The sequence below is a fragment of the Hylobates moloch genome, unplaced genomic scaffold, assembly GCF_009828535.3.
Source record: "Hylobates moloch isolate HMO894 unplaced genomic scaffold, HMol_V3 SCAFFOLD_2, whole genome shotgun sequence".
Taxonomy (NCBI): Eukaryota; Metazoa; Chordata; class Mammalia; order Primates; family Hylobatidae; genus Hylobates; species Hylobates moloch.
Window position 1 is genome coordinate 60,829,345 of NW_026652277.1, and position 26,684 is coordinate 60,856,028.

The 26,684-nt window shown below is 37.2% G+C and overlaps 2 protein-coding genes across 9 annotated transcripts in view; one reads left to right on the forward strand and one right to left on the reverse strand.

Annotated features, from left to right (window-relative positions):
• SLC4A4 (solute carrier family 4 member 4) overlaps positions 1–26,684 on the reverse strand; it is a 491,091-nt gene that overhangs the window by 126,203 nt on the left and 338,204 nt on the right. For all 8 annotated transcript variants that reach the window (XM_058434021.1, XM_032150489.2, XM_058434009.1 and 5 more), the window contains one exon: positions 4,637–4,794. In XM_058434021.1, the coding sequence (XP_058290004.1) occupies positions 4,637–4,794 (158 nt within the window). The remainder of the gene's footprint in view (positions 1–4,636; positions 4,795–26,684) is intronic.
• Positions 7,328–8,187, forward strand: LOC116467098 (L-lactate dehydrogenase A-like 6B). Its single transcript, XM_032150530.2, has one exon. It carries the CDS (start codon positions 7,656–7,658, stop codon positions 8,157–8,159), a length of 504 nt encoding a protein of 167 aa, XP_032006421.1. The 5' UTR covers positions 7,328–7,655; the 3' UTR covers positions 8,160–8,187.

Below are 26,684 nucleotides of genomic sequence, written 5' to 3' on the forward strand. Positions count from 1 at the left end.
AAATACATATTATGGAAATGTATTTATCAACTGACGCATGAGTTAATTATCAGGTTGACTATATAGCAACAAAGTCAAAACATTGTCTAGTTAGTGAGAAAACATTCTCAGTCATTAATAGTCCTCAAACATAAACTTTGGCAGACAATGGGTATTCCAATAGCTGATAGAGTAATGGAGCCTCCAAGTTACATCCTATGAGACGAGGACAGACATTTTCTATAAAATATTTACTCTTTGTTCTCTGCTAAATAGAACCAGTCAAAGAATGAAAGGAAGCAGCAGATCAGTGGTGTCTACACGATAGCAATAAATGCAGTATATGAGAATTATATTGGTTCAGTAACACAGATATAAAAGTAGTATTCCTCTTTCCTGGGTAATGCAATTTTTATTTTTTAAAGAAGGTATTTCTTCATTAACGGAATAATACCAAGGGCCAAACCAACATGGTGGACATACCAGTTAAAATTTTCACATTACTCCAATCAGGAATAATTCAGTAAATCTGCTTCCTTAAAATGATAAGTAGAGAGAATCCAAGCATTCATAAGCAGCAGGAAACATAACCTCAAGCCAAAAATGTCATCTGGAAGAATGGACACCCTTAAGAAGCTTCTAATCTGGACTGCATTATTGAAATGGGATGAGAAATCCGAGAAAACTGAACACAAAACAATCCAACAAGTTGAAGTTCCCTCTGCCTCAAATATGTTTTCTCTCCTTTAACCTTCAAAGAAGCGAAAGCTGTTACAACTTTTATGATTGAAGTACATCCTGCCAAACTCAGCTTTTATAATGTACTGAAAACTCCTTTCATGACCCAAGCTGTTTTTTGTCAATGGACAGATGTTATTTTTATCCAGAAGCTTTTTTCTTTATTAACAAATTAGAGTAAACATCACATTTGTGTGGCTGCAAGGGCACAGCCTACTTTGACAGCTTGGAAAAAAAAACACAATAATTTATGTTACTAAGTTCTTTTTATTCACTCATAAATAGAAATAAGTCAGTTACAATTTTTAATAGCATCTAGTTATCTGAATAATCTTCATGAGGCCCTTTTCTACTTTTCTGAGCTTTTTCATATAGTTAATTATGCCTGCGGAAGATGCCTCCAGCATTCTCCACGACGAAAGGAAGTATTAACCAAATAATCTGTGTCCGGAACCAACGGCCTATACTCACATTCACAAAATAATTATAGGTAGAAACAGAGCATAATATGAGAAAAGGAGCTAGCCTTCCTAAACCACTTGATGTTTTTGGAAAAGATATGCACCCCCCTCTTTCCTGATACATCACAGCTATTTCTAGCACAAACTCAGCATGTACCAATCCTTTATATCCTTCTCTCAAAACAACAGTGAATTCAATAACCCATTATTCATCTTTATCAGCTTTGGAAAATGTGGCTAAACTGTGGCTTCCATAATGGATTCATGAGGACCACAAACCCACCATAACCAACTGCATTACATGCGGTAAATATTAATAGCAGCTAGCAATTAAACCGGTGGATGTGACAAAATTGAACTAGCAGGATCTCCATCCCAATCCCTCTAAGTTTTTCTAATGGCTTTGACAATTAATCACAAACTACTTCTTTTAGATAAATAATTATTTGTAACATATATATATTATCTTACAGTGCTACTAAGAGGGTAAACATTCTAAATTTTTAACAGTCTGGAGCTTACTTAATAACCAATTGCCTTACATGTGCAAATCAAGGTTAGAAAAGCACAAACTAGGGTTTTCATTCTTCTTTATAAGAGAACCCTAAAACATTTTATTCCAATCCTTTCTAGAATGTCCCTAGGCTCTCCCTAAAACTCTTGTCTCAGATTCAGAAATCTATTTAAAGTTCTACTCCCAGCACTGATGCTGAATCTTCCCTTTGCCTTCATCTCTCAACTGTAAAATGGTATAAGAAGAACATTCATCCCCTATATAGCTCAAAAATATGAATGAGGCTGGGCGTGGTGGCCCATGCCTGTAATCCCAGCACTTTGGGAGGCCAAGGCAGGTGGATTACTTGAGGTCAGGAGTTTGAGACCAGCCTGGCCAACATGGTGAAACCCTGTCTCTACAAAAATACAAAAATTAGCTGGGTGTGGTGGCATGCGCCTGTTATCCCAGCTGCTCAGGAGGTTGAGGCAGGAGAATTGCTTGAACCAGGGAGGCAGGGGTTGCAGTGAGCCAAGATCACGCCACTGCACTCCAGCCTGGGTGACACAGCAAGACTCTATCATCCCCCCAAAAAAATTATATATATATATATATAGAGAGAGAGAGAGAGAGAGAGAGAGAGTGAGTAGTGGCCTCTGTGGATAGACACAAGATGACAACAAGCAAAGTGCCTGCAAGATACTAGGAAAATCATAAACATATCCTATCCAGTCACCAAAGATCAAAGAACAGGGTTTGTTTCCTTTCACATGAATGGCAAGACGGGCCCCTACACAGATAGACATTCACCCAGTTGATAGTCATCCAGCTGTAAGTGGAGGCTAAAACAGATAAAGCAAGTAACAGAGTAAACAGTGAAACTGGTGAACTCTACACAAGAAATGGGAGCTACCAGAGCCGTATTTCCTAGAAGGTGCATGGTAGTAATACTGTTTATTAGAAATGGAAATAATCATAATAATGGCAGCATAACTTTCCTCCACCTTTAAAAAGAAAAATGACCATAAAAAGATACACGCAAACACAGATTTTTCAGGTTTCCTTTCAGTACAATAGAGTAGCATGCACATTAAAACACATCATGAAATGCAGATGCAGTCCTCCACAATGCCTACCACATTCCTTGTGGGATTTCCTTTATTGGATTTCACAGGATGCAGCCACCGTAAATGGCCCCACATCACCTACACACAAAAAGCTAATGAGACTCTCTACTCAGTGATTACGGCTTGCACTAGTTCAGAGGACAGCAAATGGATGAAGCTATTTCCTGGAAAAATGTTAACATGCAAGGATATATTGTTCAGATTATTGCCCTGAAATAGTTATATAATATTATTGAATTACGTTGCCTTGAATTGCCTGGCTCCTTTTGCTAATTTAAGTGATGCTGTATTTTACCTCTACACTAGCCCTACCATCCATTATAAAAGAAAAAAGTCAGTGAGCCAGACAGAAATAAATGATAAGCAGGACACAAAAATGGTCATGATTTGCTCTCAATGAATGCATATTTTGTTAAATAAAAGCCTTTTAAAATATTTTTTATTTGTACCTTCTAAAGAAAAATGGTAATAAAAATGAAAAGCCATGAGCAATTTTCTTTAACACTTCTCGGCATGTTTTTTTCTTTCAACCCCTAGTAAAGTTAGTCCAGAGAGACATAAATAAAGCCATAGGGGCACAGAGCTGGACTTCAGCCATTATCTGAGTCAGCTGTTCTCCAGGTGACTGCACAGATAGAACCACAAGGCTCTGCTGGAATGTTTTCAAGCAAAAAGCTATGTTACAGAAAATACAAATCATCATAATCCTATTAAGTGAATAAGCTATGATGATCTCTTTTCCACTGCTATTTGTCCAATAACAGCCCTATGTATCATTCCTATTTTAAGTGTCTAAGAAATATAAAAATGGGTTAAAAAAATACCTGTATGATGAGGAAGAATGGCCTGTAATCTATGAATTGGAAGCCTAGAGGAAATTTTCTCTTAATTTTCCTCCTAACCAGGCTCTAAAGAAATCTTGAACCTCTTTACACTGTTGGTTAATCATGCTCAGACCATCTGAGCTGAGGAGGATCCATCTATCACTGAGGAGGATTCATAGCCCTTCCTGCTCACATGAAGAAACCTAAAGGAAATTCACCTGTCCTTGCCCTGGAACCCACAGAAAACAACTCCCCCGCCCCCAATCCCGCAAAAAAAGTCCTATTCGTATGATAATTTTCTGTCAACCTGAAGACTACAGGTTTTCTTTAAACTGTCTGCAGCACAAATTTAAGTGAAACATTAACTTCTAGTCAACTAATTGCACTCCCAGGTCAAGCTTCCTAACTCTGTGGAGCTCAGTTTCATAGGTGGATGAAGAGGATGACTTCTCAGGTACTATGCAGTGAAATGAGTACGTGATTATAATAACATTAATATACTTCACTTTAAAATAAAAATTTGCGACACAACATTTAATAGCGAAGTATGCAAATTTAAGTATACGGCTTGATGATTTTAATATATATATATGTGTGTATAAACCTACTACCAATTTTCTGATAAAACAAGAGTAAATGAAAGCAACTATGACCTCTGAACCATTTACTAACTGTATGACCTTGGACAAATTACTTAAACTGTTAGACTTTTTTTCATCTGTAAAAACAAGATAACTATAGTTTGTCCCTTAAAATATTATCGCAAGGATTAAGTAGAATAATCCAAAAGAAGAACCTAGTATACTGCCCAATAAACTATTATAATTGCTATTATTATCACTATATAAGTGCCAAGAAATTTGATACTATAAAAGTCAAACAGTCATTATTTCAAGTTAAACCTCTCCAATATGTTTGCACTAAATATTTCCTCATTCTATTGATTCTCCAGCCTGAGTGGGAGGAGATAACCCTATTAGTACATTGTAGACCCCAGGTAGGAGAGCAGCTTACCTTGTGGGCACAGGAACTTCAGTCAGGGCACCCAGCATGACAGCCTGCTGTAGCCTAACAAAGGCAATGAAAGGAGTATCCAAAAAGTCAACCTCCCCAACAAGCACGTTGGAAGCTTCTGCATCACGTGGCAACTTTTTCATGAACTTATTCTTCAGCTGCATGAGAAGAACCAAGGAAACACAATTTAGTTCCAGAGAAGGGAACAAAAACAGCCTTCCCATGTATCACTCACAGGAAATTCCTTTTTACAAATTTACACGCAACATGTTCTAGCTAGCCACTTTTATATTATGTTTAAACATTATATTATAGTAAACATTTATCTGTACCTTGGATTCAAAAATATTGTGGGAATAATCACGTGGTTTACGTATAAAACAATGTATCATACAACTCCATTCACTTATATATTCATTCACTCAACAAAAGGTTGTTGAAAATCTACGATGAGCCAGGCAATGCTATAAGCCTTAGGGAAACAGGGGTGGATAGATTAATTACATGCCCTCCTTAGATTAATATTACCACAGGGAAAAAATAAAATATAAAGTGCTGATAAGTACTAAGAAAAAAAAATAAAACAAGTAAAAAAGGTACCATTTTAGACAGGGTGATAGGGGAAGGCCTCTGAAGAAATACATTCGACACTGGAGTTAAGATACAAGCTATGCAAAAATTGGAGGAAAGAACATTCTGGGCCAAAAGAATGGGAAATGCAAAGACTTTGTGAGAAGAAGCTGCTTGGCAGTTACAGGATAAGTAAGAATCCAAATGTGGTAGAAGCTGAAGGAACAAAGGAGAGAAAACAGCAGGCAAAGAACTTGCACAGGTAAGGGGTGAACCAGATTGTAGGACCCAATAGGCTACAATAAGGAGTTTTGGAAGTTTTAGGCAGGAATTACCTACCAAAAGCCCAAGTAGAAAGACGGAGCAGGAAGACGTAAATTTGAGAGACATCACCATGTAAACAGCATTTGGTACCATAAGACAGGATGGCACAGTCCCGGCTGTGAGTGTAGATAGCGCAGAGGGGTAAGAGATAAGTCCTGGGCTACCCTAACTTTTATAGGAATAGGAGAAGATACAGGCAGAAAACACTGAAAAAGGGGAGGAAAACCAAGACTTAACCAGTAGCCAGGTGAAGAAACAGCTCAATAAAGGAGTGAATCAGTTAAATCACAGGCTGCTGAATGTTCAGGTAAGATGGGAGCTAAGAATGGACGAATGAATTTGGCAAGATGGAGCTGCTGGGGATTTTTTCTTTTTTTTTGAGACGGAGTCTTGCTGTGTCGCCCAGGTTGAAATGCAGTGGTGCAGTGGCGTGATCTCGGCTCACTGCAACCTCTGCCTCCAGGGTTCAAGTGATTCTTCTGTCTCAGCCTCCCGAGTAGCTGGGACTACAGGCGCATGCCACCATGCCTGGTTAATTTTTTTGTATTTTTAGTAGAGAGAGAGTTTCACCATATTGGCCAGGCTGGTCTCTAACTGCTGACCTCGGGATCCACCTGCCTCAGCCTCCCAAAGTGCTGGGATTACAGGCGTGAGCCACCACGCCCGGCCGGGGATCTTGACAGCAGCTGTTACAGTGGACACCAGAGAGAAAAGATAATTGTTTTGAGAAATGTTGCTACCAAAAAAAGCTGAGATTTGGGGAAGCCAGGGGAGAAGGAAATAAAATAGATTTCTTTTTTTTTAAGATAGAACTATTATATTTACAAATAGAATGCATCTTGATACCAAATATTAAACAACTGGTTGAGAAGTGAAAGGATTCCATCAAATTTCTTATTTGGGATAATATAAATAGGTAAACACATATTAAGACTTGCCAACTTAAAGAAAATGTAGTTAAACCGTTCGTACGGCAAAATTTCAGTATATTAGAAAAATATCATTTTAATTCATGGGTTAAGTCTTTTTGCTTTTCATAGTCCTCACTTTTTAATTATAAAGGAGATGGTGGTTGGGGAAAGAGGCAGATATTTGATTTTGAATAAATGTTATTACAGTTCTAGTAGAAGGATTTGAGATTATCTAAACATTACTAGTAATTGAATGATTCCGTTTATCCATGACTATCTTATCTTCAAAAAAGCAGATAATTGAGGACTTCTAAGCTTTTATTTCTTTAATTTTTAATGCATTATTTTCATGAAGAAGGAACAATCAGAAGACTTGGTTTTGTCACTGACTCAATGACATAGTTTGTCAAATAGTTACAATACTCTTTTTAAAGCTCCCTAGACTTTTCACCCTGACTTTCTCACAGGAACCTTGTAAAGTAGTTAGGACAAGTCTTATTATCATATTGTAATATTGACCTTTTAAAAGAAGCTCACATAGTCAAACTTCTTCAAAGTCCAAGTGTGGAGTGGAGATTGGAACTCTCATCTCTTTCTCTTTGCATCTATCGTACTTAGTTTCAGCGTGTTTGAGCACCATGACAAAAATAATTGCAAAGGTGCAGCGCTTCTCTAAGCAACAAAATATGGCACTTTGAAAGGCAAAGCTAAAGTTACTTTTAGCCTTAATGATCACAGTCCATTTTTTCGGAACTGTCTTAATGGTGTAAAAAATGCCACATATTTGTAAAACCAAAAATAACATATTAAGGGGCCAGGTCTCTGTGAGCCCTGCACGAGCTGGGAGTGGCCTTGCGCAGCCGCAGTAGCAGAGGGCGAGGGGGCCTTCAAACCGTCACGGTTTCTTCCGCACCTCAAGAAGATTTCTGCCGCTGCTTTCCTCCATCTGCCTCTTGCGTGAGCTACCGACCATGAGCTGAGCTGCGGGAGTCCTGCCCACCAGCAAGAGAATCGGTGCTGCAGGAGCTCATTTCCTTTGTTAGGGGCTGGCTCAGTGCCCCCACGAGGCCACACACATCCCACTCAGGGGCAACTGGGCCTTCACTCCCATTTCCAAGACGGTGACTGTCTAGCGTGAACTTGCCAAGAATTTCACTTTGGAGGGGGCCGCTCATCCCAATAAGATCTCCATTATAGGAACTGGATCAGTTGGCATGGCCTGTGCTCTCAGCATCTTATTAAAAGGTTTGGGTAATAAACTTGCCTTTGTGGATGTTGACGAAGGCAAATTGAAGGGTGAGACAACGACTCTTCAACATGGCAGCCCTTCCATAAAAATGCCAAACATTGTTTCCAGCAAAGACTACAGTGTCACTGCAAAGTCCAACTTAGTCATTATTACAGCAGGTGTTCCGGCAAAAGGAGAAACATGCCTTGATATAGTCCAGAGAAATGTGATCATTTTTAAATTAATTATTTCCAGTATTACCCAATGCAATCCCCAACACAAACTGATAGTAGTTTCTAATTTAGTGGATATTGTAACTTATGTATCCTGGAAATTGAGTGTATTTCCCCAAAACCGTGTTATTGGAAGTGGCTGTAATCTGGACACTCCCCGTTTCTGTTTCTTCACTGGGAAAAGGCTTGATATCCACTCTGAAAGCTGTCATAGGTGGATTCTTGGACAGCATAGGGACTCAAGTATTCGTGTGTAAAGTGGACTCAATATTGCTGGCGTCCCTCTGGCGGATCTGAACTCAGATATAGGAACTGATAAAGATCCTGAACAGTGGGGAAAAGTCCACAAAGAAGTGATTACCTGTGGCTATGAGATCGTTAAAATGAAAGGTTGTAGTAATTGGGCCATTGGCCTATCTGTAGCTGATTTAACAGAAAGTATTTTGAAGAATCTTTTTTTTTAATAGAAAACAACAACAAACATTGTTTAATAGGCAAACTCATTTCCCATTGAAATGTCTTTCACTGCAGTGGGAAAGAGCAGCCACACATAGCCTGGGTTTTAATGACATGACATTGTCAATGGGAAGTTACAAGGAGAAAAAAAAAAAAGATGCATTTGATTTATTACTGAATTCTGGAAGGATTATGGACTATGTGTCAGAATTTATTTCAAATGAATATTTGTTGAGAATTAATTATCCCTAAGCAATTAAATGAATCTAGAAATCCATCAGAGGAATTATCTTTGCATCCCCTAAGTAGTAGCCAGCACTGACTTTGGTCTCTGTTTCATACTGGTCAATAATTCACATTGTATGAACTGATTAATCTAGTCATGTTTTTATATTAGGTTAGTGCAAAAGTATTTTTTATACTTGAAGTTCTGGGGTACATGTGCAGAATGTGCAGGTTTCTTACATAGGTATACACGTGCTGTGGTGGTTTGCTGCACCCATCAACCCGTCATCTACATTAGGTATTTCTCCTAATATTATCCCTCCCATAACCCCTGACCCCCTGACAGGCCCCGGTGTGTGATGTTCCCCTCCCTGTGTCCATGTGTTCTCATTATTCAACTCCCACTTATCAGTGAGAACATGCAGTGCTTGGTTTTCTGTTCTTCTGTTAGTTTGCTGAGAATGATGGTTTCCAGCTTTATCCATGTCCCTGCAAAGGACATGAACTCATCCTTTTTTATGGCTGCATAGCATTCCATGGTGTATATATGCCACATTTTCTTTATCCAGTCTATCATTTATGGGCATTTGGATTGGTTCCCAGTCTTTGCTATTGTGAACAGTGTCACAATAAACGTACGTGTGCATGTGTCTTTATAGCAGAATGATTTATAATCCTTTGGGTATATACCCAATAATGGGATTGCTGGGTCAAATGGTATTTCTAGTTCAAGATCCTTGAGGGATCACCACACTATCTTCCACAATGGTTGAACTATTTTACGCTCTCACCAACAGTGTAAAAGCATTCCTATTTCTCCACATCCTCTCCAGCACCTGTTGTTTCCTGACTTTTTAATGATCGCCATTCTAACTGGTGTGAGATGGAATCTCATTGTGGTTTTGATTTGCATTTCTTTAATGACCAGTGATGATGAGCTTTTTTTCATATGTTTGTTGGCTGCATAAATGTCTTCTTTTGAAAAGTGTCTGTTCATATCCTTTGCCCACTTTTTGATGGGGTTGTTTGTTTTTTTTTCTTGTAAATTTGTTTAAGTTCTTTGTAGATTCTGGATATTAGCCCTTTGTCAGATAGATAGATTGCAAAACTTTTCTCTCATTCTGTAGGTTGCCTGTTCACTCTGATGACAGTTTATTTTGCTGTGCAGAAGCTCTTCTGTTTAATTAGATCCCATTTGTCAATTTTGGCTTTTGTTGCCAATTGCTTTTGGTGTTTTAGTCATGAAGTCTTTGCCTATGCCTATGTCCTGAATGGTATTGCCTAGGTTTTCTTTTATGGTTTTTATGGTTTTAGGCCTTACATTTAAGTCTTTAATCCATCTTCAGTTAATTTTTATATAAGGTGTAAGGAAGGGATCCAGTTTCAGTTTTCTGCATATGGCTACCCAGCTTTCCCAGCACCATTTATTAAATAGGGAATCCTTTCCCCATTTCTTGTTTTTGCTGGTTTGTCAAAGATCAGATGGTTGTAGATGTGTGGTGTTATTTCTGAGGCCTCTGTTCTGTTTCATTGGTCTATATATCTGTTTTGGTACCAATACCATGCTGTTTTGGTTACTGTAGCCTTGTAGTATAGTTTGAAGTCAGGTAGCGTGATGCCTCCAACTTTGTTCTTTTTGCTTAGGATTGTCTTGGATATGCGGTTCCATGTGAACTTTAAAGTAGTTTTTTACAATTCTGTGAAGAAATTCAGTGGTAGTTTGATGGGAATAGCATTGAATCTATAAATTACTTTGGGCAGTATGGCCAAATTTTCACGATATTGATTATTCCTATTCATGAGCATGGAATGTTTTTCCATTTGTTTGTGTCCTCTTATTTCGTTGAGCAGTGGTTTGTAGTTCTCCTTGAAGAGGTCCTTCACATCCCTTGTAAGTTGTATTCCTGGGTATTTTATTCTCTTTGTAGCAATTGTGAATGAAAGTTCACTCATGATTTGGCTCTCTATTTGTCTATTATTGGTGTATAGGAATGCTTGTGATTTTTGCACATTGATTTTGTATCCTGAGACTGCTCAATTTGCTTATCAGCTTGAGGAGATTTGGGCCTGAGATGATGGGGTTTTCTAAATATACAATTGTGTCATCTGCAAACAGAGACAATTCGACTTCCTCTTTGAATAATCTTAAGAGGGTGCATCCAGTTTCCACCATAATTTAGAGCTTTTACGGGATAAATGAAGTAATATTCCTTAGCATTCCTTGTATCCTAGGACAGAATAGTATTACAGATCTTATAAAGATAAAGGTGACCCCTGAAGAGGAGGCCCAGTTGAAAAAGAGTGCTGAAAGACTTTGGGAAATTTAGAAGGAGCTCAAGCTTTAAAGTTGTTTAAAGCTACCAGTCTGAAGGGTTTTTTTGTTGTTTTTTGGTAGCAATCATTTTATTTTAAAAATTGTTGTATTATGTTAGTTTTATACTTTTTACCTGAGAAAAATTTCAAAAGTAGCTGCAAAATAGAGTATGTAATAACAAATTCCTGTGTATCAACCACTCAACTTTATCAGATCTTACCCTTACGTCATATTTGTTTCAATCTTCATTTTTAAAGAAAAAACATCCCACAACTACAGTTGAGTACATCCCAACTCCATTTCCTTCACTTTTTCCCTAGGGTTCTAAAACCAGTGTTTATAATTATCATGTAAAATGTATTATACATGTGTATGGGCATACACATGATATAGTATTGTTTCTCAGGCATTTAAGCTCTTTATAAATAGTATCATACTCAATGCATCATACTTTATCTTGCTTTTTTAATTCAACATTATGCTTTTGAGAGAAATCCACACTGATGAAAGTAGCTCTACTATATTCATTTTAAGGGCTGCATACTACTTCACTGTATAAATATACCACAACTTATACATCCTACTATTTGGCAGTTATAAATATCTCTGCAGTTTTGCAATGAACACCTTATAATATTTTCCTTATGACCTCAATATTTGAGCTTGTTTAATATGTATAACTAAAAGTAGAATTCCTGAGTCTTAGAGAAGTTCCTCCTGGCTCCCAGCTAAAGACTTCATGACTAAAACACCAAAAGCAATGGCAACAAAAGCCAAAATTGACAAATGGGATCTAACTAAACTAAAGAGCTTCTGCAAAGCAGAAGAAACTATCATCAGAGTGAACAGACAACCTGCAGAATGGGAGAAAATTTTTGCAATCTACCCATCTGACAAAGGGCTAATATCCAGAATCTACAAGAAACTTAAATTTACAGATTTCTTTGTTTTTAATGGGAGATATTACAGCAATTTTGGAATGTGAGAATGATCTAGTAGAGACAGATTAATGCTGCAGGAGAGATAGGGGATAAATGCAGAAGCAGTTTAAACATCTTTAAACTATTGAAAAGAGACAATATCCACATCACAGGTAGAAAAGTTAGCTTTAGATGGGAACACACAGAGTTTATCAATCCTAACCAGGGAAGGCAGACTAGACGGGACTAATGAGGGTGATTGGGAGATTTGGTGGGATGATGATGCAGGTTTCTGAGGACTTATTTTTGCAGTGAAATACTAGTAAGCTAATGGTTAGGAGGAGGAAATTGTGTGGGGTTTTGAGAAAAGAAGGCACAAAGTGGTTTTCTTGGAGAATGAAGGCTGCTTAACACAGTCACTTTGAAAGCTTATAGGTGTTATTCTGCAGCACAGCTTAAGGAAAATAATTCAACAATTATGGAAGAACGGAGATAAGAACTTTGGAAGACCATTCAAAAGACACAGACTTCTGATATATACTTATCCAATATAAATGTCCCTCCCCTCAAATCAAAAGTACCAGTGAACTTAACATTTTATACAATGGATTGTTGTGGAGATGAAAGTGGCAGGCATGACCCCATTTCCCCATTAATTAAAAGGTTATACCAACATTTTCAACTTCCATTTCAGAGTTCTTAATTAGGGAAAATAAGTGGCATGAGAACTAATCCCTAAGCTCCATCACCCTCTGTAGGCTTTTTATAGATTTTTTTTAATTTAATACTTCATATAAGAAGAAAGCTGAGGCAAAAAAGCAAGGAACTTAGGGCTAAGAATTTAGTGGAAACCAAGAAAGGAAAAAGAAAAAAAAGCAGAGAAGGTATATATATCTTACATGTTACAAACAAAATCACTTCTAAGCAGTAGGGAATTTTCCAAAGTTTCTCCCATTAATCCTTCAAGAAATACTAATATTTAAAAAAAAAAATTTACATCTTACAGATATGAAAAGAATAGCCATGGGAAGGGCCTAAAAAAACATCAAGTTGCCAAGACTGTTATTATTACCTAAGGAAGTTGCAATTATAAATTGTCCCCTATAACACAGAGCAGAGTGTGGAATATGGCCAAGTGGCCCAAACTGACACAACATTTCTAGAATAATCTTCCTCAAACTCTCTCCAGAGAGAGTTCCCGTTATTAACACAGAACACAAAGCTCCCTAATAATCTGATTTTACTTCCCATTTTCTCCAGCAGACTCCTTGCTCAAGTTAGGCAGGTGACCTGACCATAATCTTCTTCTGTTTTATATACTTACACCCCTACACTTCTTATCAAAAATTGCCTTTTCCTCACGTCTGCCTTTTATAAACAGCCTTTAGAGCTCAGCACAAGACTTTCTACTATCTCAGCCCAATTCCTTGGGAACTTCTTAAGTGCTCATTTCTGAATCACAATTTTGCCAAAGTGTCTTTTCCCCAAGTTTCACAAGCTAAGAGCAGTTTATTCTCCACTGTACCAAACAGTTGCTTTGCATATCATTCAGCTGTAATAAATATTATGAAGGAATGGACTCTGTAGCACTAAAATCAGACCAAAAGACCATAAAATGCCCAAAAATGAGGATTTTAAGGTTCAATCTGGAACCTACTGACTGGATTTGTCACAGCAACTACCTGACTCACAACACATGCAGATTATCTCACAGTTGATTATATTCTTCCATAAATCATTTTACCAGTACTGCAATCACTATACCCATACTCAAAAATTAGGAGTATATATTTTAAGGCAATAGCTAAGAGAAAACAATAGCTATTCTAAAATAAAAATGTGTGGTGCCTGAACAGCTGCTCTGCACATAATTCAGCTGTAATAAATATTATGAAGGAATGGACTCTGTAGCACTAGAAATCAGACCAGAAGACCATAAAATGCCCACAAATGTTAGGATTTTAAAGGTTAAATCTGGAACCAACTGCCCACACTCTACCCTCCGTGTCCTCCATGGTCTTCTCCATGCCCACATTCTACCCTTTATGTCCTCCTTCAGACACACCAGGCACACTTGCCCCAGGTCCTTCACATCGGCTGTGTCCTCTGAATGGGATGTATGCAGGGCTCCCTCCTTCACTTCCTTCCAATATTTAATTAAGTTACCTTCTCATCAGAGAGGCTTTCCCTGGACACACTAAAATTTCAACTCCCTTCTCCCCACAGATACTTCTTACTCTTCTGCTTTATTTTATCTGCCTTGTACTTACTGTAGTCAAACATACTGTTTTCCTTATCATTTTTATTCAGTTTTATTAGAATGTTGCCTTTTTATGACACTGCAATGTAAGCTCCCTGGAGGTGGGAATATTCATTTATTTTGTTCAGTGTTATGTCCCTAGTGCCTAGAAAAGTGCCTGAGGAGCTGAGGAAAAAAGGTTCAATAAATATTTGTTGAATGATGAGTGATGGTTATTATTTCTGCTCTTCCCAACAAGCCTTCCTAACTCTCTTCTTAAAGAAGTTGGTTCTACACATCCTACCCAGGCCACATATGTGGACAAAAGACCTAGATATAGCCAATCTTAGTAAACTCCTCCCCTGACAAGAGTGATTGGTCTAGAGCATGGAGGCCAATCACAGGGACGAAACCTTTTGGAAAAATCAGTATTTAGAAGTGTAGAAATCAACATGTTCCCTTTCAGCTGAGGTTGTTCCCCATCGTGTTGAAAGGGCACAGGACTGTCCACACCAGGAAAGAGTGAGGTCAGCACCCAAAATGAAACCAGCAGAATCAAAAGAGGAAAATGTATGAAGAGAAAGACTGTTGAGTCCCTAGTCTCAGTCAGTGACATCCTGCCTGCAGCTTGTCTGTTCTGTGAACTCGCCAAGAATTCTTCCAGTTTCATAAGCCACTAAATCCCTTTTTGGGCTTCAATTAATTTGAGGTGCATTTCTGTCTACTGCAGAGCCCAGATACAAAAGTGTATTTGTCAGATAAATGGGAGGAACAGCAGGTTAAATGAAATTAAACAACTGTCTGTACTACAGATTTTTTTTTGGAAACTTTAGTATACCTAGGAATGCTTTATCTCCCACTGGGAAATAAATAAAACACATTATGATACAGAATCAGATTAGAAAATTCTGCTTTGGACAGAAATTTTCTCATCTTCCATCTAATCCCACTCTCAAATGTACTTAATTGTCCTCAGACTTTATGGGTGCCTACAATGTTCAAAGCCTAGTAATAAGAAGGCACTGTAGAAAACAGACACCCTGTAATGCTGAGATGAAAAAACAAACATAAATACCATATAAAAAGTACACTGTGCAATAGGAGGTCACAGGACACACCAATCACACCTAGTAACAGAGTTCAAAAAAGGTTCATCTCTAAGTCAAAGTTTAAAAATCTCTCCCTTAATTTTGGCTCATCAAACACTGATTCACACATTATCTTTTCCAAGTACAATAACATCTGATAAAGGAAAAGGAATGGCTAAAGTATGAAAACCAATTCTAGGCTTATAAAATAAACTGTGAACAATAATAAAGTACTAAAAAAATGTAAAGATTAAATAAAAAGGTAAATAGGACCAGAAAATATAAAGAACAATAAAAGATAAAACAAGAATAGAATATATGGCTTTCATATCAGGTTGATAGTGCTCAATGAATGCATTTGGATTGAATTCCTAAGGTAAAGCTGAACATTCCTTTCTTACCGATTGTAAGTTGTTTCTTCAAAAAATAACCAGCCTGGATTTTATGCAGGGTCAACTACAAGAACACACAGAGTGAAAAACAAAAATTCCTTTAGCCAACCTAGGCTTCAGAGGAGTGAATTTTAAATGGCTGCCTTGTGGTACTACAATTATTCAAAAATACTTTGACTAGTTCACTGATTTTGTGACCTTTTTGTCTTTACCAGGCTATTAACATCAGCTCTGTGAATCCAGATGTTACATTCCAGGTTCCTTTTACACTAGCCTGTGTTCTTTCTTCCAGAGTATAGTCATGCTATAGTTACTCAGAAGTATATATTTTGCCTTCTGCTATAAATGTTTTATCTTACAATTTTTTTTAACCTTTCTTATTTTCTGAGTGGTTTTCTAACAACAACCCAGCTATCACAGTTTTAGCGTAAGAGGTCGCTTAACCTGAGATGACAGCTCTATGTGATGATGGAAAAGTTATTCATACGCAAGTAATATGCATCACACATAGCTATTTTTAAAGTTCAATCTTTCACACTCCACTCAGGTCTTGGATTCTTCTGCCTTCTGTGAAAGAAGTTTACATATTTTAGGTTTTCTATATGGGTGGGATAATCATATCATTAATATTATGTCCTCCTAGCTCCCTGAGCATTGCTGTCAGACCTGCAGCATCACCTGTAGGTCCAGGATATTATAGTATTCCTCAGTCACCAGGCAGATATTTAAACTCTACCTCCTTTCCTCTGCCATTTTTCTGCATGTGTTAAAATAATTGCATCAATAATAAAGTGTTATTTGTAACCAGGAATACTCACAATTTGTCCTTTAAATCTAATTTACTAGAATGTTATCCTGTAGGCTCTTCAATGTCCTTGCTATAAATGATATTATAACATCATCTAAACTTGAGTAAAGTTTCTCATTCTTTTTGCAAAGCTTAGACCCATTGCTATCTCATTCTATACATTATCTTTTCCCCTCCATGAGAATGATTTTAATCTTCAAATCTATACCTGTTTTCTATTTACCCTGCCTCATGTCCACATGCTAACATTCACCTGTTTTCCTAGGCAAAGATCTGATTTCTGCCATTCTTATTGTTCTTTCCTCTCTTCATTTCTTCTTCTTAGCTTATTTTCTCTTCTTCCTGCTAATTTTCTCCTGTCCCCCACCCTTCCATTGACTTTGAGTATCTTCAGCTCTTATTTTTCAAACAACTCATGTGGTAAGCTCAAAATCATTCAACGTCACCCAATTCCACGACCTTCCATTGCAGAAGGTATCTGTATCAGTAGTAAAGTAAGATCACCACACCTACCGGTTGGCCCGTAACGGTCCCAGTTTACCCTATTGTCCTGGCATAATGACTAATAGTACCTCTTTTCATTCTCAAAAATGTCTTGGTCTGAAAGAAAAATTATTATGGTCACCCTACACTTAAATCTCACTGAGACTGGCTTTTAGGCAGTGCTGAAAATAATAGTGTTAGAAAACAATTACATACTGTAGAACCTTAAGATTCAAGAAACTCAAAAGTGTAAGGGAGAGCCCAGGTCTAACAGCATGTTAGTAGGTTATTTATGCTCTCTGAGTATGAATTTATTCATTTACCATATGCAAACAACAATATTAACTCTTAAGGTAGAAAAAAAAGTGTTCTCTCAGCTTACCAGGTTTCTGCCTCTGCCTATTTATTCCACTTCTCTGCACCTCAGGGAATGTGGCCAATTTGATGAATTAGAGTTTGATAAATTCAATGGGACTTTCTTTCTAATGGGAAGATTAAAGTGTCACGAAGACAGGAAGCAAGTTGACTTCTTTCTCTTACAGTAAGACAATTAAATAGAAAAAAACAGACTTGACATCTTCATCTATGTGGCTGGTTAGATAAGTTTACTCAGCATCTGTTTCATAGGCCCAACTATATTTCTCTATCATGGCGGGTATCTCTGAGACTGTGAATCCCAAGATTTAGATTCTGTGTGGATGGTTGTAAGCCTATGTACTTGGTGAACTATATTCAGCTTCCAATCAGCTTAATTCCAGGCTGAATATTAAGGTGACCTGCCCCAACCCAAATGCCAGCCAAAAGCAAAAGATACAATCTCTGAAGGAAGATAATATCATCTAGAGTATAAAATTATCTCTACTATGGATATTTTATATCTGACATTTAATCAGAAGTTGTTAGACATAATAGAAGACAAGATCAAATGACTGGAATCCCAAGAGGGGGGAAAAACAGAAATTAGAAATAACCTTAAAGGAGAATTATATACTATGGTTATCAGACACAGACTTTGAAATAACATCATATTTTTTAAATATTGATTTCAAGATGGAAATTTAAATGGAATCCATTTAAAAAACAAAATACTTGTCCTAGAGATAAAAATATGTATCATTGACTTGTTAAAGTCAATATTACTCATAATATGAACACATGACATATCAAAACTTGTGGAATGAAGCTGCAAACACGCATTCAGTAACATTCATGCCCTTAACTGTCAATGTTACAAAAAAAGAAAAGCTAAAGTCTAATGATCTAAATATATGATCTCAAAAAATAAGAAAACAGCAAATTAAATTCAAAGAAAGCAAAAGGAAGAAAATAAAACCTAGAGAAGAAATTAATGAATTTAAAAACAAATATATAACACTGCTCATGTTCTGTTTCATAATTTGAGTGACAATTATATAGGTGTGTTCACACTGTGAAAAATCATCAAGTAAACATGATTTTTGCATCTATCTATGCATACCCATATATGTGTTTTACTTTAATAAAACATACTACAATGTATTTCTTAATAAATTGTTATTTCACTGCAAATATGGCATATATGTAGCACTCCCTTGGTGGGGAATCCTTAAGGGTATTAAAGGACAGTGAAAAACTAAAACTATATTTTACAGCCGTTACACATACATTAAAGATTTTTATAAAGATTAGAAATTATAGGAATGTACACACCACACCCAAGCTATGTCTGAGTTGGTATCTTCCTGCCTTTACCCTCCAATGGTAATCAAACTCTAATATTCCATTACTTTAGATAAATATAATATAACCTTGGCAATTATATTTTTCTTAGGTTAAAATTAGCCTCCAACAAGGGCTGGGATGTAGAAGGAAGCCATCAAAGACAGCCTTGTGAAAATTTATCACTGGGACAGTTTTGAAATAGGTCTCACCTACCAAGAACTATATGTATCTATGTGGAGCACACGGTCTCAAACTCTGGAAATCTGAGAGCATGATGGCTAGAGACTAGTACATTGCCTACAATTGGCTTCTTTGGTTAATAGAAGGCTGTTCCTATCTCCACCCTCCCCACACCTTTGAGCAGCAGCCCCCTTATTCCATACATGGGGAAGTAGGGGGCTTATCTGAACTTTTTGAATTCTAAGACAATTATCCTACACCAGCTGTGTTTCGAGTATCAAGTGTAAACTAAAAATTCTAAGCCCCACAACCATCTAAATGGATCCCTCCTCTCGGCCAAGGGCATTCCAAAGTTAACCTGAAAAACTAGTTCAGACCATGATGGGAAGGGTGGGGTAAGACATGCCTCATTATACCCTCCTCCCCATGGAATTCATACACAAGTGACCAGCATTAACATTGAAACAGAGACCTTAAGACTTTTTGTAGCAATAAAAGAGTTTTATTGTAGCAATAAAAAAATTCCAGCCTTACTCTAGTACACCATCATATGGCACATAGGAGGCCCTGAAAGAAACTGAAGTATTTTACCCTAAAATACATTCCTTTGATATATTTTGAAATGGCCCTACAAAGCTTAGCTCTTGTGAGGATAATTGACATTCTATAGAGATTCCCTTTCCCTTTCCAGGTCTTTTCCCCTGATCTTCTGGCACCTTTTTAAGTCTGCTAAGAAATATTTATAATCTATTCTCTCTGAAACCTGCTACCTGGAGGTTTTATCTGCGTAAGAAGAAACTTGGTCTCCACAATCCTTTATCTCAACCCAGATACTCCCTTCTATGGATTGTAGGTCTTTAGATAAACTCTTTCAACCAATTGCCAATCTGAAAATCTTGGAATCCATCTATGACCTGGACACCCATCTCCCTGCCCCACCGTCCACCCCCATTTTGAGTTGTCCTGGCTTTCTGGACTGAACCAATGTACATCTTACATATATTGACTGATGTCTTACGTCTCTCTAAAATGTATAAGACCAAGCTGTAGCCGACCACCTTGGGCACATGTTGTCAGGACCTCCTCAGGCTGTCACAGGCATGTCCTCAATCTTGGCAAAATAAACTTCTAAATTGATTGAGACTTGTCTCAGATATTTTTTGGTTTACACAAGACAGGAGTTTTTCTCACTGAAAGCTAAATTCTGGCCTTTCATTGTAGAAGAGATGGAAGACTCACAATTCAGGTTTGGTTTCAAGTAAAAGAGCAAGCCTAGTACAACCACCAGCCTGCTTTGCTGCGAGGCTATTCACAGCTAGAAGATGAAGCAGAAGGCTCTGCATAGTTCACCAGTGTTCTGCTTCCGGGTTTGAAGACAAAGCCTCAGCCAACAATAAAGGGTTCCCTGGCCTTTGTTTCTCTGTGTACACATTTCTCTGATGCTCTTCTGGAGAGAGTGTTGAGCTGAGAACAGGGCTTGGGTGTTCCTGAATAGCCTGGACAAATACCATCTTAAACACACCTCAACATTCCATTTCTAAATCTCGCTTCTTTGCATGGTTGCCCAACTAGGAAATGGTAGAAGAAGAAAATGGGTAAGAATCAGTATTCTCTAAACTTAATCAGCTATTACCTTTTATTCTAAGACTACATAGGAAAAAATACCTTTAAATTTTTCTGTTAAATAAGGATATTATTTAAGTGTTTGTTAGGCTAATTTACGGGATAGGACTCTTTTGGTGTCATAAAAGAAAACCCCTGGAATAATTACTAGAAACATATTTTTGTTTTGTTGTTAATGGAAATGCGGATTGCCCTTCAGGCTATCTTAAAGGTGTGATTTAGAAGAATATTTCCAATGACTAAATTTACATACCATTGGCCTAATATCTAAGAGGCCTAAAAAGAGCTGTTGCTTGAGAGCCCATAGAATCCAAAATTTAGACAATCACTTTTAATGTTTTTGGAACTTAATAGTTATGATGAAGAGATTTCCAGTGTGTATGAAACATGAAAGAATACAGACAAAATCATTAAATAAGACAAGATGCCAAAAGGCTCTGGCGACATGTTTTTACTTTTTCAATACTCTTCTACTTTTGTTTACTCCATTTCCAAAAAACACTACTTCAAAACAAAAACAATCCCGAGGGTAAAAATTTGATTTTCTAATTTTTCCTTCCAAATATAGACATCTCACCACCATTAATGCAAATGATTCTGCAAAGCAGCACATTTACAAATGGCTATTAAACTAAATATAACATTAAGCACAATCCATTAGTTCTGATTTCCTAAACAGGATGAAATTTCAAGTACTGCCCCAGTTTAAAAATCAACTTGTTAAAATCTCCAAGTCACATTTTCTTAATGTCTCACATTATTTTTTTTAAAAAATTGTCAATACGCACATAGCTACTTACAGTTTTTAAAACACTTCCATTTGTACTATGTTACTAGAATTCTTACAGCAAGCTTGTAAGAAATGTATTATTACATCATTTTACATATGAGGGAAATTAAGTCTCAAAAGCATAAGGGTCTTCACTAAACTCATACAGCTAAGGCCAGGCCATGACTTGAATATTCACTTCACTATACGGTGAACCCGTTACATGTCTGAGGAATAGATTTTACTACCTAAAGTTTAGAAGCTATTTTCCTGAAATATCACAGCCTTTTATACAGCAAAACAGTGTTAATTAAGTATCTACAATGGTTTTGGCTCTGTAAAGATATCTTTAAAAATTTTAATGAGCATATTTTAAAGTATTTAATAGTATTTAACTGCATAAAATAAAGTGGGACAGAGACAAGGAAAGGAGAAGACCAAATAAAGACAACAGCACTTTAAAAAAGATTTAAAGAAAAACAAGAACTGCAGGTTCTAGGTGCTAGGTAAGTTAGGTATTTTTTTCTTTTATAATCAGTTGTTTTCCTCTTTCATTGTTGTGTCATGAACTCTACTGTATATAAATACAGGTCACTTGCTCCATGCCTGAAGGAAGTAGACTTGAAATACTCATTCATCTATCTCAGAGGGAAAGTCCCAAAATTCCACTTATGCCTCTGAACTCTAGCCAGGCCTTTGGAAAAGACTAACTTCCCTGACTACCCCCCACCTTCCCTGACTTTCCCTAGCCTTACCTCTGAAATTGTGCTTATCACCAGGCCATTCATTGATTGACTTGGCTGTGACTCTTATTAGACTACAAGTACTTTAAAGACAGGTCTAAAGTACCCTAAGAAAAGAAACCATGTATTATTCAACTTTGTTTCTTCAGTACCTTACAAAGCCAAGGCCTTGCAATAAGCATTCCATAAATGTTTGTTAAACACATGAAGTCCATGTGTTCACACCTGTGTTGTGGCATCTTTATACCATGCATAGAAACAAGCAGGGACACTGATAGCTCCACTAACGGTGCTCCATCTGGTGGTAGTCAACTTCAGAAAGGTCTCTGGTAAGAAGAAAAGGGCCTTTACAAGTTCCAAAACTTATGACCACAGGTCCCTACCATTCGTTGTTTAAAAAAATTCCCTGCTAAAGTGGCTAAAAGTCCTACCCTTGTCCAGGATTTCTCAGTGAGATTTTGAAAGAGAGTATTTCTTTGGGAGAACACCTGTACACTGAATTCCTTCCAAATTTAAGATTTTGAATCTCATATTGGTAACACTGAATTCTAAAGGCACCATTGTTACCAACAGGCACAAAGAGCTTCAATAATAATTCTAAAATTACTAGTAGTAATAATAATAATAATAATTTAAAATGTTTTAAATCAATCATCTCTGGCCAGGCACTAGACCAAAAACTTTGTATGCATCACCTTATTAAATTCTCACCACATTTCTATAAGTAAGTTATTATTGTGGTCTCTATTTGCCCAATAAAAAATTGAGATTTAGAAATTCCCCCTTATCTAAGGTTTTGCTTCTGCAGTTTCAGTTACTTATGGTCAACCAGGGTCTGAAAATAGGTGAACACAGTACAATAAGATGTTTTGTGAGAGAGCAAGAGTGGGTGCACATTCACATAACTTTTATTATACAATATTGTCGTAATTGTTTTATTAGTAATTATTGTTGTCAATCTCTTACTGTTCCTGATTTGTAAACTAAACTTTTATCATAGTATATGAAAAATCACAGTATATGTAAGGTTTGGTACTGTCCACAGTTTTAGACATCCACTGAGGGTTTTGGAACATACCTCACTCAGGTGATGGGAAACTGCTATATATAACTAACATCACAAAACTAGAAAAGGCAGAATGAAGATTCAAACCAAAGGCTGGCTGTCTCCAGAGTCCAAGCTTCACCATGCTAAGCTTGCTAATTGTTATCCAGTGTTTGAAATTCAAGTAGGGAAAACACGAATGAGCTTTTGAATTAGAGCTAGAAGCAAATCTCAGTTCTTCCATTTATTAGCTGAGGGACGTTGGACAAATGACTTCACTTCTTTAAAGTGAGTTTCCTCATCTATATAATGGGAATAATAAATGATTACTTTGTGGAATTAAGAAGAGTAAATCAGGTGATCTTTGAAAGTATTTATGCACAATGCTGAGCAGATAATAGGTCCCTCAATAAATACGTTAAATGGAGGAAGATTGTGGGGCCGTGAATCAAGAAAGCATCAGTGGGACTGAATGTTGAAGACAGATTTGAGAAAAATTAAAAGGTAGCATGTATAAGACTCGTTAAATGCCTGGATAAAGGGGGTGGTAGAGCAGGAAGAATCCAGCATGACACACAACACGAGAATTTGATTTCTTCAAATGCTTAGTGCTTTCCAACATTAAAAGCAAATATTTCACCAATACTGGTGATTCGCAGATACATCATTGAAAATTCAGCTGTGCATTAAAAATATCTGTGCCTTAAATTTTTTAAAGTTTAACCTACGCAACAATTAAGCTGAGAAGACTACAAAGTTATCATCTACATTTAGCCTACTCATCTGTAAAGTAAGGTTAATGATAATATACAACATGATATAGGTAAAAGCTCCTAGCACAGTACCTGAAATAGTATAGTAGATAGTCAATAAATGGTACCAATAATTATAATCACATTAGAGTTCTAATATAATCCTAGAAAAAAGGGGAAGAGGTGACTGACAAAAATAAAATTTTTCTCTCCCAAGGGAATAAAGTAAAATACAGCTAGATTGCCACCACATTTAATTCAGATATACAATCATCTGAACTTCAAAAAGAAATTTCTTCCACCAGTTTGTATCATAGACTTAAAAACGTATTATCCATAAAGTAAAGTACGTCCCTAGGTAAGTTCATTCTACCAGGTGTATAGTTGCACGCATTTTAGCTTGAGAAGGTTGCAGAGACAGCATCCCATGCTAAGGCTGCAAAATGAACTGCAGGCTGAGGTGAGCGTGGGTGGTTCAGTGCAACTACACTGTAAAACAAATATAATATAGTTCCTCATGATAACTGCACCCATTTTAATGATCTGCATTCCCTCAGAATGACACCCTTATCCTTGAATGACTATGTTCAGCAGGAACACTTTGTTTTAAAATGAAATGCTTTATTTCTAACTTTGGCCTTACCTATTATTATCTAAAAAGCAGTATCTGTTAATAGTCTTCCCTCTCCTGCCCCAAAAAGAAAGACGCTAAACATAGGATTTCTTTTATTATTTCTGCCTCACAAACTCCAGCTGCCATTAGGAAAGAAAGGTTGTGGAAGGAACAACCGTATGAAATCAAAATAAATAGACAAATAAAAAAACATTGTGGGGCTACTGACTTCAAGAAAAATAAAAAATATAGTTTAAGGAGAATTGTTTTATATGCATTCTCTTCTGCACATACCCCAATTGGGGTAACTAACAAAAAACATAGACTTCTCTCTTAAAAAGTTCAAGGCATGCATGGTAAAAGGGTAGAATAACCAGAGGTAATGTAGGCAACCAAGAGTTAAAAGTTAATAGTTTAAAATAATAAATAAAAGTTAATGGATTGACAACCACTTATGCAGAATGCCTATCTTGTGCAGAAACTGGAAAAAACACTTTCCATTGCTTCTCCCACCCTTTGCTCCACCCTAGTATAGTTTATGAACCCAACAAAGCTCTGCCTTTGGTACCATTCAAAGCTCAGGGCTGGTGCTTCAGGCCTTAGGCCCTCTACTTCACTGTTCTCAACCTCACCTGCAGTTCCCTTCACTCAGAACAAAACAGAGATGTCAGGGCTCTTATCGAAGCACAGGGCAATGGTTCTTAAGGTTGGCTGATGGGGATCCAGGGAGTGCATGAGCACCTGGAAATTACACACAACTTTTTGTCCTACATATTTATTGTGCATTTTTCTGGTGAAAGCATCCACAGTTTCATCATAAGCTCAAATGGATCCTTGACATGAGAAAAGCTTAAGAACCACTGCATTAGATCATCCTTGCACTGAAAAAGTACATAAGAATGGCCACAGCTCTGTGACTCTGTGAGGCTTTGACCTCTAAACAGAGTTCATATGGAAAGATTTTTGTGGCTCAAGAAACGGGAAATTTGGGCTTCCTAAGCACAAGGGGGAGGAGATGCACAGACCACCACAGTGGGAAAAGGAACAACCACCCTTCTCCAGATGCATTTCACTGGCAAGAGCATGTTCCCCAGCTGATCTGAATCACAGAATTTTAGAACTGGAAGGTACCCAGAAGGGCTCAGTCTTGGCCCTCCTGAGGACCAGAGAAGCTAAATACATGTTCAAGGTTATACTCCTAGAACAGCAACAAGCGCCCTTTCCCAAGTCTTCCTCCATTTCTGCTCCCACCGTACCACGGGGACAGAAAACAATTAAAAGAATCATCCACTAAAATACTTTTCTTTTTTTCAAAAAAACCATTGAGGGAAAGTGCTTAAATGCAGAAGTACTTTTCACTTAGCACATCAAATATGATGACAAAAATCAGACTGTAAAACTAACAAGTAGACATAGCTCTTAAGACCTGTCTGGATGAGTGCTTTAATATCTGATTATTTGGGATCTAATAAGAAATTGTCAATAAAACATCCATTTGCAGAAAGACAGTTGAGGTAAAACACACAATCTATTGACTTCCAAATGACTGCTAGCAGTTCTTTAAGAATTCCATACTATAAGCTGGGAAACAAACTGGTCTTTCCAGGGCTGAGATATACAAGGGAACATATGGCCCCAGCAGAACACTTCAAACAGGCAGCTGTATAGCTATAATTAAATCTGTAGTAGTCATGCTATTATTTATTTAGCAGATTTTTTAATGTACCCTTCACGGAGGTCTCAGAACATGTACCAAATTAGAACAATAAAGAATACTGAAGAAGCAGAAACAAGGAATCAAGAAGAAAATAAGGCTCTGACACAAAAGCAGGCAACAACTATACAGAAGTTTGGTTGAGAGGTTCTTCATCTGCATCTGGGGGCTTCTGGCTGAGCCACCAGTAGGTTATGGTTACTTAACTGACATATTGACCTGAGATCCCTTCACTCCTTTGTTCTAAGGTACAGCCCAAAGTTGGCTTCTTATTTTTGAATTCCTATAAATCACAAAGTCTTTAAATTACTTAAAGACTGACTAGTTTATAATACCCCACCCAGTGAACACATTCCTAACATACAGTCATTTGCTTCTTCTGGTACATTATAGTGAAAGAAGGAGCATCAACTCAAGAGTTAATTCGGAGTCACCTCTGCCCACTCCCCAGTTCCTGACAAAATTCATACTTCCGTTTCTGTGCTAGGACATCTAACATCCTACATTATTTACCGATTCATCTCACAGTCTATAATGAGACCTCCTAGAGAGCAGGGATTGTGTGCTGTTTCTTTTTGTAGTCCTGATACCTACTGTAGTATTTAAGTGCAAAGAAAGACTTCAAAAAGTTCATATATCCATTAGTGACAAGGCTCAATTTCCTATATAATTCATCCTTATATTGAAATGAAATCTGCTTCCATGAAACATCCATCT